This window comes from Tenrec ecaudatus, chromosome 4, assembly GCF_050624435.1.
Source record: "Tenrec ecaudatus isolate mTenEca1 chromosome 4, mTenEca1.hap1, whole genome shotgun sequence".
Classification (NCBI taxonomy): domain Eukaryota; kingdom Metazoa; phylum Chordata; class Mammalia; order Afrosoricida; family Tenrecidae; genus Tenrec; species Tenrec ecaudatus.
The window spans coordinates 7,419,461-7,432,102 of NC_134533.1; the positions used below are offsets into that span (position 1 = coordinate 7,419,461).

Genomic DNA, 12,642 nt, shown 5'->3' on the forward strand with positions numbered 1-12,642 from the left:
GCGCAGACACCTTCTTGGCAGCCTCAGTGCTGCAACGTGGCGATCCAAGGGCCTGGGGAACTTGGTCTGAGCCCGGGCCAGGTGGGGGCAGGTTCCTCGGGTCAAGCACTGCGCCTTGCTTACACACACAGCTCCAAGCACTTAGGACTTTTATTAGAGGCCAGAGGTTCTGGTTGAAGGGCCGGCTAGCAGCCGGGTGGAAGGTGGGGGCGAGGCCAGGGTCTCGTTTCAGGGTATGGGCTCAGCTCAGGGGACCACAGCTACAGTAGAGCTGGGACAAGGTTCTACTCAGCACAGGGCCCAGATTCCTGCAAGGTAAAGGCCAGTGGGGTCATGCTGAGTCTCGGGGCAGCCCCAGCCCCTGCCACACCCTCCAGGTGCGAGACTGCCCTCACCTCTGTAGCCGTCCACACTTGATGGTGCTCAGTAGCGTCTCCTGCTCCTTAGGCGTTAGACAGGCGTCATAGGCGGCCAGGAGGCTGGGGGCAATGTAATTCTGAGATTTGACCCACTGGGAACCTGGCTCCAGGCCAGCACCATGGGCATGGGGGCAGGAAGGGCTCTCCATGTGGGTTCAGTCTGGCACTCAAAGCTGCCCCAACCTACCAGAACCTTGCCTGCCTACAGGTGCACAGGGACCAGACCAGCAAAGGTGCCGAAAGCTCCCTGCACAAGACGTTGCCCACCACTGGGCATTCTTGACTCAGCCACAGGGGCCAGCTTCCCCCAGGGACCTGCTCCCGCTCACTGGTGGGAGCAGGTTCCCCCTCCCCCATCTAGGCCATGGTTGGTCCTGACTGCTACTGTCTCTCCCCTGCCCCGATCACCCCTGTGTTTGGCCAGGTCACCCATTCCTGCCCAGGCTCCCCCACAGTGCACTGTTGAGCTGAATTACCAGCAGGGGTCCTGGATGGGGTATAGGAGAGGCTCACCTGGCAGGGGTGCTGTATCGGTCCACCAGGGCGGCTGCCTTTTCCCCACTCACTCCTCGAACCTGCATCAGTTGCCGGGCAAATACCTCCCGGACAGACTGGGCCTGGGTAAGAAGACCAGACATCTTGCTTTTGGCAGGACAGTCCCGATTTTTAACAAGTTTTCCCACGTCCCGCGGCATTTTTAAAAAGTCCCGATTTTTGGAAAGAATGCATGACAAGCTAGGGTAGACGGTTTTCGACTGCCATGTGGCTATTTCGCAATGGTGTCCCGCTGGCTTCTCGCTTTACCAATGTTAAAATCTGGTCACCTTAGCTAGGGGGCAGTGAGGGTACAGGCTCAGGAGGGGTGGGCAGCCTGGGGCCAGCCAAGTTTGGGGGAAGCAGACCAAGGCACGTACCTTGTTCTTCATGGCCCCGGTGTTGAAGTCGCTGAAGGTGAGCAGTGAGCAGAGAGGGTTTGGGGAGGGCCCTGCCTCTGGTCCAGGGTGCCCTGGGGTTCCCCAGGGGCGGCTGTGGAGGGTGTGGCCCTGAGGAGAAAGAGGGCTGAGGCCAGGCCAAGGTTCTGGGGACACCCTCAGCTTAACCTTGGCCTCTGGGGTCAGCCTGAGAATGAGGAGCCCAGGTGAGGGCTGGTTCTCTGCTCACCTGGTGAAGTCTCTGCAGGCCTTTAGTCAAGAGGGCCAGGTAGGCAGCCGACTCCTTGATGTCCGCCGTGCGCTTCACGAAGAATCCATCGATGACCTGGAGAGGGTCCCAGAAAGGGTGGGTGGGGGCTCTGGGCAGACCACAGGCTTGAGTCACTTGGCCCTGCCTGAGGGGCTCACCTGTGTGTTGGTGACAGCCTGCAGCAGGGTGCTCTCCGGAAGGCTGAGGTTGTGGGCAGAGCCGTGCTCCTCCACCAGATAGACCAGGTGCCCTAGGCCGCACCGCTTCAGCCGGAACTGGGGAAGGGGCAGGGACGTGGTTCTGATCCCCCATTAGGCCCCTCCCTCCCTATCCCCAATGTCCCTATTCACTGCAAGGCGCCACTATCCTGCTTGGACCTGAGCTGTGGGCTCTCCTGACCCAGAGGTCTTTCTTAGGCATTTTGGCCTAGCACTTGCACCCCTGTACACTCCGAGGGCCATGTCGGTCCCAGAGCAGCCCTCCTGAGGCTATGACCCAACCTAGGAGCTGGCCTGGGGTGGGGGGTGGAGCCAACCTTCTGCTCCCGGAAGCGGCCATCGATGATGCTGCTGCACAGGTCGTCCAGCCGCTTGCGTTCCACAATGTGGTCCAGCACCAGCTCGCCAGGCCTTGCTGCCAAGGGGCCGGGGCTCTGCTTGGCTGGGGCCTCCGATCCACCCACCGGGCCTGCCTCTGACCCCGGCCACCTGGGGCTTCTTACCTGGGTCTTTGGGCTTGTTCTCCTGCGCCACCCACACGAAATCCCCGACGTGCAGCCTGCGGACCGTGTGGCTCACGTGCAGCCGCTGAAGCTCCCGGAGCAGCTCCGGCCGGTGCCGGGCCCTGAGGTTCCAAGATTGGGCCTAGGTCAGGGCGGGGGTGGGGTGCAGCAGGGCCTGGCTGGCTCTGCACCTCCCCAGCCTGGCTCACCCTGAGGTCTCCCCTTCCCCCCCCCAGCTGCCTCACCCTGAAGTCTCGCTCACATCCACACACAGCACCACCCTGTACTCGCCGGGGCCCAGCTCCAGGGGCTGTGGCTGCACACCTCCTTCATTGGCACCCCTGTTGGCAGAAGGCGGAGTTGGTGAGTGTTAGCTGAGGACCCCCATTGCCAGGGCAGCACCCCAGTGAGGTTGTGAAGCCAGCAGCTCAGCAGTAGGTGTGGAGGTGGGGATGGGTCTCTGCTATTACCCTCCCACTCACAGCTCTATGGTGGAGGCTGCTCCTGGCAAGGCTGGTGCCACTGCAGAGGGCTCCTCTGGCCCCGGGCCCACAGGCAGCGAGCTCAGGCCCTCGGCCTCCGCCAGCTTCTGGGCCAGCTCCAGGCCCTCCGGGGTCAGCGAGTACCTGGGAGGTGGCAGAGTTGGACACTAGTCTCTTCTTCACTCCGAGCTGGCGGGCTCCCTGCCTCCCCCAGCCAGGCAGGCCAACCACCTCCCTGCACAAGGCGGCCCAGGCCCCGCTGCCCCCTGCTGTTCTTGGCCCATCTGCTCAGACTGGCTGCCTTTGGTCCAGCGCTGCTGTTCAGGCCAGGAGCAAGGCATCCCAAAGTTTCCCTGTGTCTTCCCCTCTGAACTGCCCACTGGTCAGACAGGGGGTTCTCTCCTTTCACCCAGGCCCTGCTTGGCCTCCCCCACCCTCTGGGCAAGCCGCTGGTGACTGCAGGCCCCACAAGCCTCCCATGCTGGCCTCAGCCCCAGTGGTGGACCCCACCTGGCTGGCTGGTGTGTTCTGAAGACCAGGTTCCGGTGGAGGAGGGATCGGAGGGCGGGCCAGGGCCTGGCGCTCTCAGAGGCCATCTGCTGACAGAGGAGGAGGTGCTCAGGAGTTGTCCACACCCTCCCCCCAACCAGTTTATGCCAGACGGGCAGGCTGACAGAGGGAACCCAGAGTGGCCCAGTGCCAGCACCCCTCCTCCCCCCGGTACTCACCCCGGGAATCTTCTGGGCACATCTCTGCAGCAGCTCCTCCTTTGTCAGGAAGTTTCGGCCACACGGGCTCTGAAGCCAATGGAGAAAGACCAGGGGTGGGGACTCAGTGGCTTGGTGACCCTGACTGCCAGGCCCTGACCACCCGCCTCTGTCCCTCCCCGGGGGCTCACCAGGTGCTCCTGGTAGAGCAGCAGCAGCACGACCCGGGCTCCAGAGTGCCGGGCCGGCCAATAGCCGCCAGGGCCCCTCGGCTTAGGCTGGGCTGGAACCTGAGAAGGAGAGAAGGACTCTGAAGACAAAAGCCAGCCAGTCCCTGTGGCCGGACCCCCGCTGGGCCTGGACTCCTGAGGTCCAGCTTGTGTTCCAGAGAGCCCAGGGCCGCTCAGTCTCCTCTGAGAAACAGGCGGGAGGTTGGCAGAGCCCCTGCAGAGCTGGGATGAATCGACGGACCACTGTGGGGTAGGGGCAGGTGAGCCTCCCAACAGCTGTTCTGCCTACTGCCCCAGCTACAGAGGGGAAAGTGGCTGAGTGCAGCCAGGTTGTGGGGTACCAGCCCCCACAATCAAACAGGTCCAAGGGCGGTTGTGTCATGGAGGGGTGAAATGAAAGAGACATCAGGCAAGATAAGGCAGGCAAGTTCTCACCTCTGGGACCGCCATGACTTCAGGGGCCAGCAGAGAGCGAGAATATATTCCCAACCAAGGCTGATGCACACTCAGTCAAGCCCCCCTAATTACAGGTAACCACATACATAACAAAGGGGGCTGTGCCCTAACCCTACAGGTCCCTGAGGACACAGGAGGAGTAACCTACCACCAGGGCAGGGCAGGGGGAGTGGCTGTCCTCAGAGCCTAGAGAGCAGGAACACGCAGCTGCACCTCCAGTTAAGCTGCCGGCTCCACAGCCATCAGCCCTGTGCTTGTAAGGGGTAGCCTTAAGGTAGCCCCGCTGTGGGAGGAGGACATGGTGGGGGACAATGCATGTGATTGGGACTCACCTCCAACTCACAAGGGTGAAGGCCTCCCTCCACCCCAGACACCCCGCCTGTCAGATTTCTTAGCAGCTGAGAATAAAGGATCCATCCGTTTATACTCTCTTCCCGTCCTCTGCTTCCCACACCAGGTTTCACTGACACTGATCTTTGGACGCAAAATACACACTCACTGCCCCAGGGTCGTTCTGACTCACAGCGACCCCACCTGGTATTTCAGAGGCTGTAAGTTCTTCTCAGAGCAGACAGCCTCATCTTCCTCCTGCAGTACTGGGGGTTTGAACAGACCTTGCTGCGATCCCTGCCAGCATCCCCGGGGCCTGCTTAATTCTAAAACTACGAAAACAAAAACTAAACCACCTCTACTCAAACTCCTTGGTGTCAGGTTGCTTTCAAAGCACAGCAAACCAAAAGGATAGTGTCGTGGAATTGCCTCTGCCATTCAGAGACCCCAAGTGTTTGTTAGTGTGGCCAAGCGGTGTCCAACTGAAAGCAGCCTTTTCGAACCTGATTAAAAACGCCCTGCCTGGTCCTGGGCCACCCTCACAGCGCCCCTTTCTGCAGCCGCTGTGTCAGTCCAGCTCATCCAGAGCTGCCGCCTTTCTCGCCGCCTCTCTGCTTGACCAAGCGCGATGTATTCCTCAGCCTGGTCTGTCCTCGTAACGTTGTCCTTACTTCCAAGGAGCATTCTGGTTGTTCTGCCACGGAAGATCTGCTTTCTCTTTTAGCAGTCCGTGGTTCTTTCAATATTCATCGCCAACACAATCCAAATGTACTGAGTTTTCTTCAGTCTTCCTTATTCTTCGTGCAATGTAACATGCACACGAGGCCACTGAAAACACCGTGGCACAGGTCAAGCACACCCTAGTCCTCAAAGTAGCGTTTTCGCTCTTCAAGACGCTAAAGAAGCCTCGCGTAGCACATTTACCTAATGCAATTCATTTGACCTTTGATTGCTGCTTCCATGAGCACGGACTGTGGATCCTTGATGACCTCAGTCTTTTCTCCACTTGTCACGGAGTTACCTATGTGCCCAGGTGTGAGGATTTGGGTTGTGTTCACACGGAGTTGTAATCCAAACGGAAGGTTGCAATCCTTGACCTTCATCAGCAAGTCCTCCTCACGTTCAGCTAGCAACGTTTTATCAACTGCGTTGTATCTCCCTCCGATTCTGATGCCACACTCTTCTTCATCTAAGTCAGCTTCTCTGATGATTTGCTCAGCAAATCAGAATGAACCAGTATGGTGAGTGGATACACCCGAGGCACACCTTTCCCGATTTCAAACCACGCCCTTGCTCCATGTGCACAACTGCCTTGATCCAGGTATAGGTTCTGAACGAGTACTATGACGTGTTCTGAAGTTTCCATTCAGGACTATCTGTAGCTTGTTATAATCTATACAGCCGAATGCCTTTGCGTAGTCCACAAAACATAAATATCTTTCTGGCAGTCTCTCCTTTCAGTCAAGGTCCATCGGACATCAGCAATGATCTCCTTTGTTCCACGTCCTCTTCTGAGTCTGGGCTGAACCTCTGGCAGCTCCCGGCCAATGTGCTGCCGCAACTGTGGTTGACCTTGAGCAAAAACTTAACTTGCAGGTGACAGCAATGATAGAGTCCTATCATCTGAGCATTCTGTGGGGTCACCTCTCTTTAGAATCTATACAAATATGGATTCTCTTACAGTCAGTTGGCCGCGTGGCCAAGTTCGTGGCACAGACGAGTAAGTGAAGCGCTTCCGGTGCTTTGTCGCTTTGCCGAAACATTTCAACTGGTGTTCCATCAGCTCCTGGAGCCTTGTTTTTGGCTAATTCATTCAGTGCAGCTTGAACTTCTTCCTTTAGCACTATTGGTTCTAGTCACGTAGTTCTTTTTGGTACTGTGACTCTGTTCTCTCCATCTTCCTTTGGGGCTTCCTTCATCATTCAGTATGTCGTCCAAAGTAAACTAAATGAATTTACAGGAGTAGAAAGCCTCATCTTTCTACAGTGATTTCAAGCTTCTGATTTGGGGGCTGGCAGCCCAAAGTGTAACCCATTAAGCCACCCAAACTCCTCTGGATCCCAATGTTTCCTCAAAACCAACGCCCCGAAGGCAGTTAGTTATACTCGCGTTACTCCCGGCACGCCCCTGCCCTGCCACACCTCCTTGTACAGTGCTCACCCGCTTGGAAAGGTCCTGGGCTTCCAAGGGTGGCCCTTCCACGGCTGAACTCTTCTCTCCAGATGGCAAGGCCGGGGCATGGTCACCTGCGGGAGCAGAAGTGATTCACCCGATCTGGCCTGCAGGGTCGGAGGCAGCCAGCCCCCAGGCCGAGGCCCAACAACGTGGGCGGGGTAGGAGGACGCTGGCAGCCAGGGTGTCGAACGCTGCACCTGGCGGGGCAGAGGAGGACCGCCCCTGGGCCCCCGCGCTCACCGCCCGAGGCTTGGTGCTGCTGCAGCCGCTGGTCCAGCATCCGGCAGAGCCCGTCTCCGAAGTGCTGAAGGATCTTGGCTTCCTTCCCGCTGCGCAGCGGGAGCGGGTACCGCTGGAGCGAGCGCAGCGCCTGCGGGGCGGGCGGGGCCTGTGGTCAGCCCGGCCTGGAGGCCACGCAGCCGGCCAGCGCCCGCCCCCAGCACGCGGGCCCGCCCCCACCTTCTGAAACACGAAGCGCGTGCGGCGCCCCCTGCCGGCCGCCTCGTCCCGCCACTCGGTCAGCCAGCGCTCGAAGAGCGGGTTGGGGCAGACGGGCAGCGGGCGCTTGCGGCCCAGGCGGACCGGCGCGGCCATGAGCCGGGGCTCGGGCGCCTCACGCCGGCGGGGCTGAGCCGGAGCCCGCTCTGGAGTTGGTATTCAACCCCCTAGCCCCCGCGGGGCGGGGCGCCTCTGGTCACGTGGCCCCACGCGCGGCCCTAACGCGGGACCGCCTCCCCTTCTCCCCCTCCTTCCCCCCCCACCCCCTGCACGGCCTAAGTGGCGGCTTCGCCTGCTCGGCGGCCCACTGGCCCGAAGCAACCTTCGGACGCGCCCCACCCAGGTCCCTGGAGCCTAGACCCCGCCCCTTCCTCCCAGTCCGCATTCGAGAGCCGGAAGGTCCCCTCTGCGTGCGGGCGAGGGCAGGGCCGCCAGCGCCCCCTGTGGCTCGGAGGACGTGTCTAACCGAGCCATCCCAGGTTAGCTGCGTTCAGGTTTGGCTGTCGGGTGCAGCCTCAGTCTGGTGCAGCGGCAGAGCCGCGGGACGGGGCCTGGGAAAAGCCCAGGGGGACGGAGGATTCGGTACATTTGGGAGAGGGAGAGATGGGAACAGTTTTATGGGACACGCAGGAGGCACGAGGACTCAAACTAAAGGCAGGCGGAGGGTGAAGGCTCTCCAGAGGAAATGGCGATAGCCAATGGGAGGCGCGAGGTTGGGCCTGCGGAGGGAAACAAGCGACCAGGACCAGAAAGCCAGAAATCTGGTGCAACGGCGATCCTGCGTGGGAGGAGGCTGAGCCGGGGGAGCAGGTAGGGGGGAAGAATCTCAGGCAGAAGTAGAAGCGCGCTGGAGATGGGGAGCCCTCGGGAATTGATTGAACGTGGACATTCTGCCAAGTGGTCCCGGCTGGAAGGGTACTGGCGTCCGGAGGATCGGACACTGGGTGGAGGGGCGGGTTGGGCCAGAGGCGTCTCGCCACGGGCTAGGCCTCCATCCGCTACGCCTGAAGCCGCGAGTCTCAGCTAGCGGCCGGTGAAGGAGCGCCTTGCCCACCGCCAGACCCCGCCCAGCGCGCGATCCGACATCCCCCCCAGCCCACTGCGGCCTCCGGCCTCCCACCCGACACACAGCCTTATAAGGAGTCTGGAGCCAGCGTTCGGGCTTGCTCCGCCCCCTCCAGTCTCTTGTCCTAATAAGGACATCTAGGGCATCCTGCGGCTGGGGGCGGGCGGGAGCGCGTCTCCATGGTAACTGCAAAGCCCCCCCCTCCACTTCCCCCCTCCTTGTTTCTCTTGGAAACTCCACGGCTCAATAAAGGTGGAGCCAGCCTCCCCTCTTACTGGGGTGCTGGCGAGAGGCAGGGGTCTAGTTTCGGCCTCCACCTGGTGTTGAGGACTTGCTGGCGGATGAGTGGCGCTGCGGCTGCCCTCGACTACAATCCCCGGCATGCTCTACGGGGCACCCCACTCCCGGGCGTCGTTCTTGGGGTCGTCCAGACAGACACCACTGGGGAGTCGGTTTATAGCATCAGGTTACCAAGTCCTTTTGTGGGGAGGCTTGTGGGTTGTTTGCAAGAGTAAGGCCCTGGTCGTCCACCCAGACAGCTCCTTTGTACTTGGGCTTCGACACTCACATATCTTGTAGGTCGATCTTGTGGCCATATGAGTTTATTCATGTACCTGGCTACAAACCTGAACAAGGTTCAAGTTCTGTTTAATCACTATTTCCTTGGTGCCTGGTAAAATAGAATCCTTGAGTTGAAAACGCGCCAGCCCCCATGATGTCTGCCAACCATCTCTGAACAAGGACAAAATCCTCCTCGCAAAGCTTGCGGCCCTGTCACCTTTCCCCTTGTTTTTATTTAACGTTGCGTACGGTCTTTTTTGATGAGACAACAATGGCTTTGTACAGAGGTGCCAGGAGTGTTCTGCTTATTGGCTTGGGCTGCTTCTTGTCTTAGGACTGGTTTCCAGTCCAATGGGCAGTGGCTTCAATTCAGAAAAGCAAAATCCTAGTCCCATGCAAAATATGCAGACAAAGGGGTCCAGAAAGCGCCAAGATGATGCTTAGAAAGTGCGTTTCATTTCAGGGTGAAGGGCCGCCAAACCCGGGTTCGTTTTTGTGCCATCCTTAAGGTGCATCACGGCCTAAGGCTCAGCGTGGAGCGTTTCCTGAGAAACTCCACCTATGGGAGTGCTCTCCGTTCGCCCTGGCTGCTTTGCCTGCTTCAAACTACATCTCCCAGCATGCAGTGCGGAACCGGGAGGCCAGCAAGCGAGAACGCCTCAGTTAGGCTGTGAGCCCCGAGCCATCGCAGAACCCCGGACTTCATTTCCCGTCGGCCCTGGGGGAGAGCGCCGGAAGCCCGCCCCGCCCCTCATTGTGCGGCTCCTACTAAACGGAAGGGGCCGGGAGAGGCCGCGTTCAGTCGGGTCCCGGCAGCAGCTGCAGCGGCTCCCATCTTCTCTTCCTCTCTCTGCCATACTCTTCTCGCTTCCGGAAACATGGTGAGCAGCAGGCCACGGCGCCCCAAGGGGGCGGCTGCGGGTCGATCGTCCGCGCGCCGGAGCGTGCCCGGGAGCGGCGTCGGGACCCCCTCCCCCAGCGCCGCGGGCGGGACGAGGGTCTCGCGCTGAGGGGCGGGCGGTGCCGGGCCGCGCGTGCGCGCCCGCGGGCGCCGGGGAGGACCGGCTCGGACGTCGCTCGCGCGCCCCCTGGCCTCCCTTCCCCCACACGCCTGGTGCGCCCGCGCGGACACCGGCTGCGGGGGGAGGGGTGGGGGCGCGCGCGCGCGCCGGGAGCTGGCCTTTTCACGGGGGTGGGGGGCGCGCGCCCGGCGGGAACACGCGGCGACCGCGGTGGAACGGCCGGCGGTGGGGGAGAAGCGGTCTTGGTGCGCGTGCCCCACCCAAAGGCTGTTCTTGTCGCCGCATCATCCTGCTTCGGCAGCAGACGGGCCGCGCTGGCGAGCAGGTGGCAGGGATGCTTGCGCCCGCGGGGTGCCAGCGGGATGCCGGGGCGCCGGGCGCCAGGTGGGAACGTGGGCGTCTAGGAGCTGCGGCTACGGCCCTGCTCGAGGCCGAGCGCGCCTACAAAGCAGAGTCCGCGATCCTGGGTCCAGGCGGAACGGCACTGTCCTCCGCCTCTTCACCCCACCCCCATGCGTGTAATGGGCGTGGGGCGGCCCGCGAAGCTCTGGACAAGTGGGGCTATCGGCCTTCCCGGATGGGCCCGAGGGTGGAGCCGAGTTTAGGGAAGTGACCCAGGCAGGCACCGCCTGGAAACCCCCCCGCGCCCGTGTTTGGACGCTAGTCGGGTCTGGTCCCCAGCGCGCCAGCCCTCGCCCGGGGCTTGGCGCCCTGGAGGAGCTCCTGCCTCTAGGGTGTGAATTTCCCTCTAGGTGAGGTGGCCGGGCAGATCCCTCCCCGCCCGTTCCGGAAGCGAATGAATCACGTGGCCGGCTTCCTCTGCAGTTCCGGGGATGGATGGGGGGGTGCAGGTTGCACTGTGGGCAGCTCCCTTTCCTGGCTAGACGGGTCCCCAGCGGACACATGGTAGAGAGGGCGCTGGACACTATGGCTCGGAGGACGGGTGCTGTTCACTAATTGCAGTGGTCCTTGCTTTGGGGAGATCCGTCTGAGTACAGACTGCTGGGAACGGTTCTGATGAGCTTTTGAGGACGTACAGGGAGCTGTTCTGGTAGTGGGAGGGCCTGTCTGATGTCCTGGGATGCTGAAGTCTCCTCCCCTCTGCATCTGCACGTTTGTGCAGAGGCTGAGATTGAGGACTCTGAGTTGGGAATGAGCAGTAGTGTGTGGATTGTTTTAATTCTGGGTTCCTGCTTAGCCGCGCTTGAGTTTGTCCTGAGCCCTGGATTTCCCATCTTGTGAGATGATGGGATGTTGAACCTAGATGGCCATGGGGGGGGGTTCTTCTAGGTTCTTGGATGACCTGTTGGGATGGGAGGGTGTGGTCTCCACTTGTTGGCATCAGACTGAGGTCTTGTGTGAAAGCACAGGACAGACTTGTGGAGAGCCCCAGGAATGGGTTCTTCAGGGGGGACACATGGCACCCTTCTGCCTCGCAGGCCTCTGGTGTGGCTGTCTCCGACGGAGTTATCAAGGTGTTCAATGACATGAAGGTGCGCAAGTCCTCGACACCGGAGGAGGTCAAGAAGCGCAAGAAGGCCGTGCTCTTCTGCCTGAGCGAGGACAAGAAGAACATCATCCTGGAGGAGGGCAAGGAGATCCTGGTTGGGGACGTGGGCCAGACGGTGGATGACCCCTACGCCACCTTTGTCAAGATGCTGCCTGACAAGGACTGCCGCTACGCTCTGTACGACGCCACCTACGAGACCAAGGAGAGCAAGAAGGAGGACCTGGTGTTCATCTTCTGGTGAGGCCTGCCCTCCCTTAGCCCCTTTTCTCAAAATGAGAGCCACAAGCCACTGGGGGGGAGGGGAACAGTCACTTGTCCCCGGTTTATTGTCACTGAGGAGATGCCACCGCATGGATGTTAGAGGCCGGCCACCCCAAGGATGCCTGGAAGCTGTCTGCTGCTCTGGGATGCCTGTAATTTCCTGCTCTTTTTTCCTTTCCCTCCAGGGCCCCCGAGTGTGCACCCCTTAAGAGCAAAATGATCTACGCCAGCTCCAAGGATGCCATCAAGAAGAAGCTGACGGGTAAGGGCCAGTCTTAGTGGGGGGCATAGGCCTGCTGCTTGGCGTCGGGTGGGGGGGGGAGTGCCCATCCCCTGGCTGCGGAACCTGCCCCATGCCTCCTGCTCACACTCATCCACTTCTTCCCTCCAGGAATCAAACACGAATTACAAGCAAACTGCTATGAGGAGGTTAAGGACCGCTGCACCCTGGCCGAGAAGCTGGGGGGCAGCGCCGTCATCTCCCTGGAGGGCAAGCCCTTGTGAGCCCCCTCCACCCCTGCCAGGAGCACCCGGCAGCCCCAGACCTGCCTGCGGGGGCTGCAGGCTGCCCCCTTCCTGCCAGACCGGAGAGGCTGGGGGGACCCCAGCAGGGGGAGGGCAATCCCTTCGCCCCAGTTGCCAAACAGCCCCCCCAACCCCTGGACCAGCCCACCTCCCTCCGCCCCGACGGCTCTGGCCTTCCCAAATGGCTTCTGATCTTTGATTCCTTTGTTGAAACAGACCAAGTTCCCTCCCCGTCCCCCCAGTTGGGGAAGGGGGTTGTATTTTTTTTATTAACGTCCACTCCCCATCCCCCCTTTTCCAGGCTGCCAACTTCTAACTGCAGTAGTGAGTCCGTGCTTGTTCCTTTAGTACTGTGTGTGAGTGGAAAATTAAGATGACCCACCCCGCTCCAGCTGCTCTCCCCATCCCCCTCCCCTCCAGTCACTGACAGCCACTTGTTTGGGCCTACAAGAAACCTTCAATTAAAAAAAGAGAGAAGACAATAAAAAGGCTCCCGT

At 60.6% G+C, this 12,642-nt stretch overlaps 2 protein-coding genes across 3 annotated transcripts; one reads left to right on the forward strand and one right to left on the reverse strand.

Moving 5' to 3' along the window:
• Positions 1-132: 132 nt before the first annotated feature.
• MUS81 (MUS81 structure-specific endonuclease subunit) lies at positions 133-7,392 on the reverse strand. The gene is made up of 16 exons (XM_075545378.1): positions 7,162-7,392; positions 6,943-7,072; positions 6,688-6,773; positions 3,703-3,801; positions 3,533-3,601; positions 3,315-3,400; positions 2,805-2,948; positions 2,568-2,663; positions 2,323-2,444; positions 2,137-2,234; positions 1,760-1,876; positions 1,581-1,676; positions 1,334-1,462; positions 933-1,036; positions 396-479; positions 133-308 (listed from the first exon to the last, which is right to left on the reverse strand). The coding sequence occupies exons 1-16, from the start codon at positions 7,294-7,296 to the stop codon at positions 242-244; spliced, it is 1,662 nt and encodes a 553-aa protein (XP_075401493.1). The 5' UTR covers positions 7,297-7,392; the 3' UTR covers positions 133-241.
• A 2,164-nt stretch (positions 7,393-9,556) lies between these two features.
• CFL1 (cofilin 1) lies at positions 9,557-12,635 on the forward strand. Of its 2 annotated transcripts, none has more exons than XM_075545381.1 (4): positions 9,557-9,708; positions 11,289-11,596; positions 11,806-11,882; positions 12,012-12,635. In XM_075545381.1, the coding sequence occupies exons 1-4, from the start codon at positions 9,706-9,708 to the stop codon at positions 12,122-12,124; spliced, it is 501 nt and encodes a 166-aa protein (XP_075401496.1). In that variant the 5' UTR covers positions 9,557-9,705; the 3' UTR covers positions 12,125-12,635. The 2 variants fall into 2 exon arrangements, with proteins under 2 accessions (XP_075401496.1, XP_075401495.1); XM_075545380.1 differs by lacking the exon at positions 9,557-9,708 and adding an exon at positions 10,737-10,755.
• Positions 12,636-12,642: the final 7 nt, after the last annotated feature.

What these genes read in the sequence shown, in the direction of transcription:
- MUS81 (XM_075545378.1), bottom strand. Translation starts at nt 7,296, where the DNA reads ATGGCCGCGCCGGTCCGCCTGGGCCGCAAGCGCCCGCTGCCCGTCTGC. An exon ending in TGCTCTACCAGGAGCACCTG is followed by an intron (nt 3,602 to 3,702) that starts GTGAGCCCCCGG and finishes CATTGGCTTCAG; the next exon opens with AGCCCGTGTGGCCGAAACTT. An exon ending in GCCGCTTCCGGGAGCAGAAG is followed by an intron (nt 1,877 to 2,136) that starts GTTGGCTCCACC and finishes CCCCTTCCCCAG; the next exon opens with TTCCGGCTGAAGCGGTGCGG.
- CFL1 (XM_075545381.1), top strand. An exon ending in GACCTGGTGTTCATCTTCTG is followed by an intron (nt 11,597 to 11,805) that starts GTGAGGCCTGCC and finishes CTTTCCCTCCAG; the next exon opens with GGCCCCCGAGTGTGCACCCC. An exon ending in CATCAAGAAGAAGCTGACGG is followed by an intron (nt 11,883 to 12,011) that starts GTAAGGGCCAGT and finishes TCTTCCCTCCAG; the next exon opens with GAATCAAACACGAATTACAA.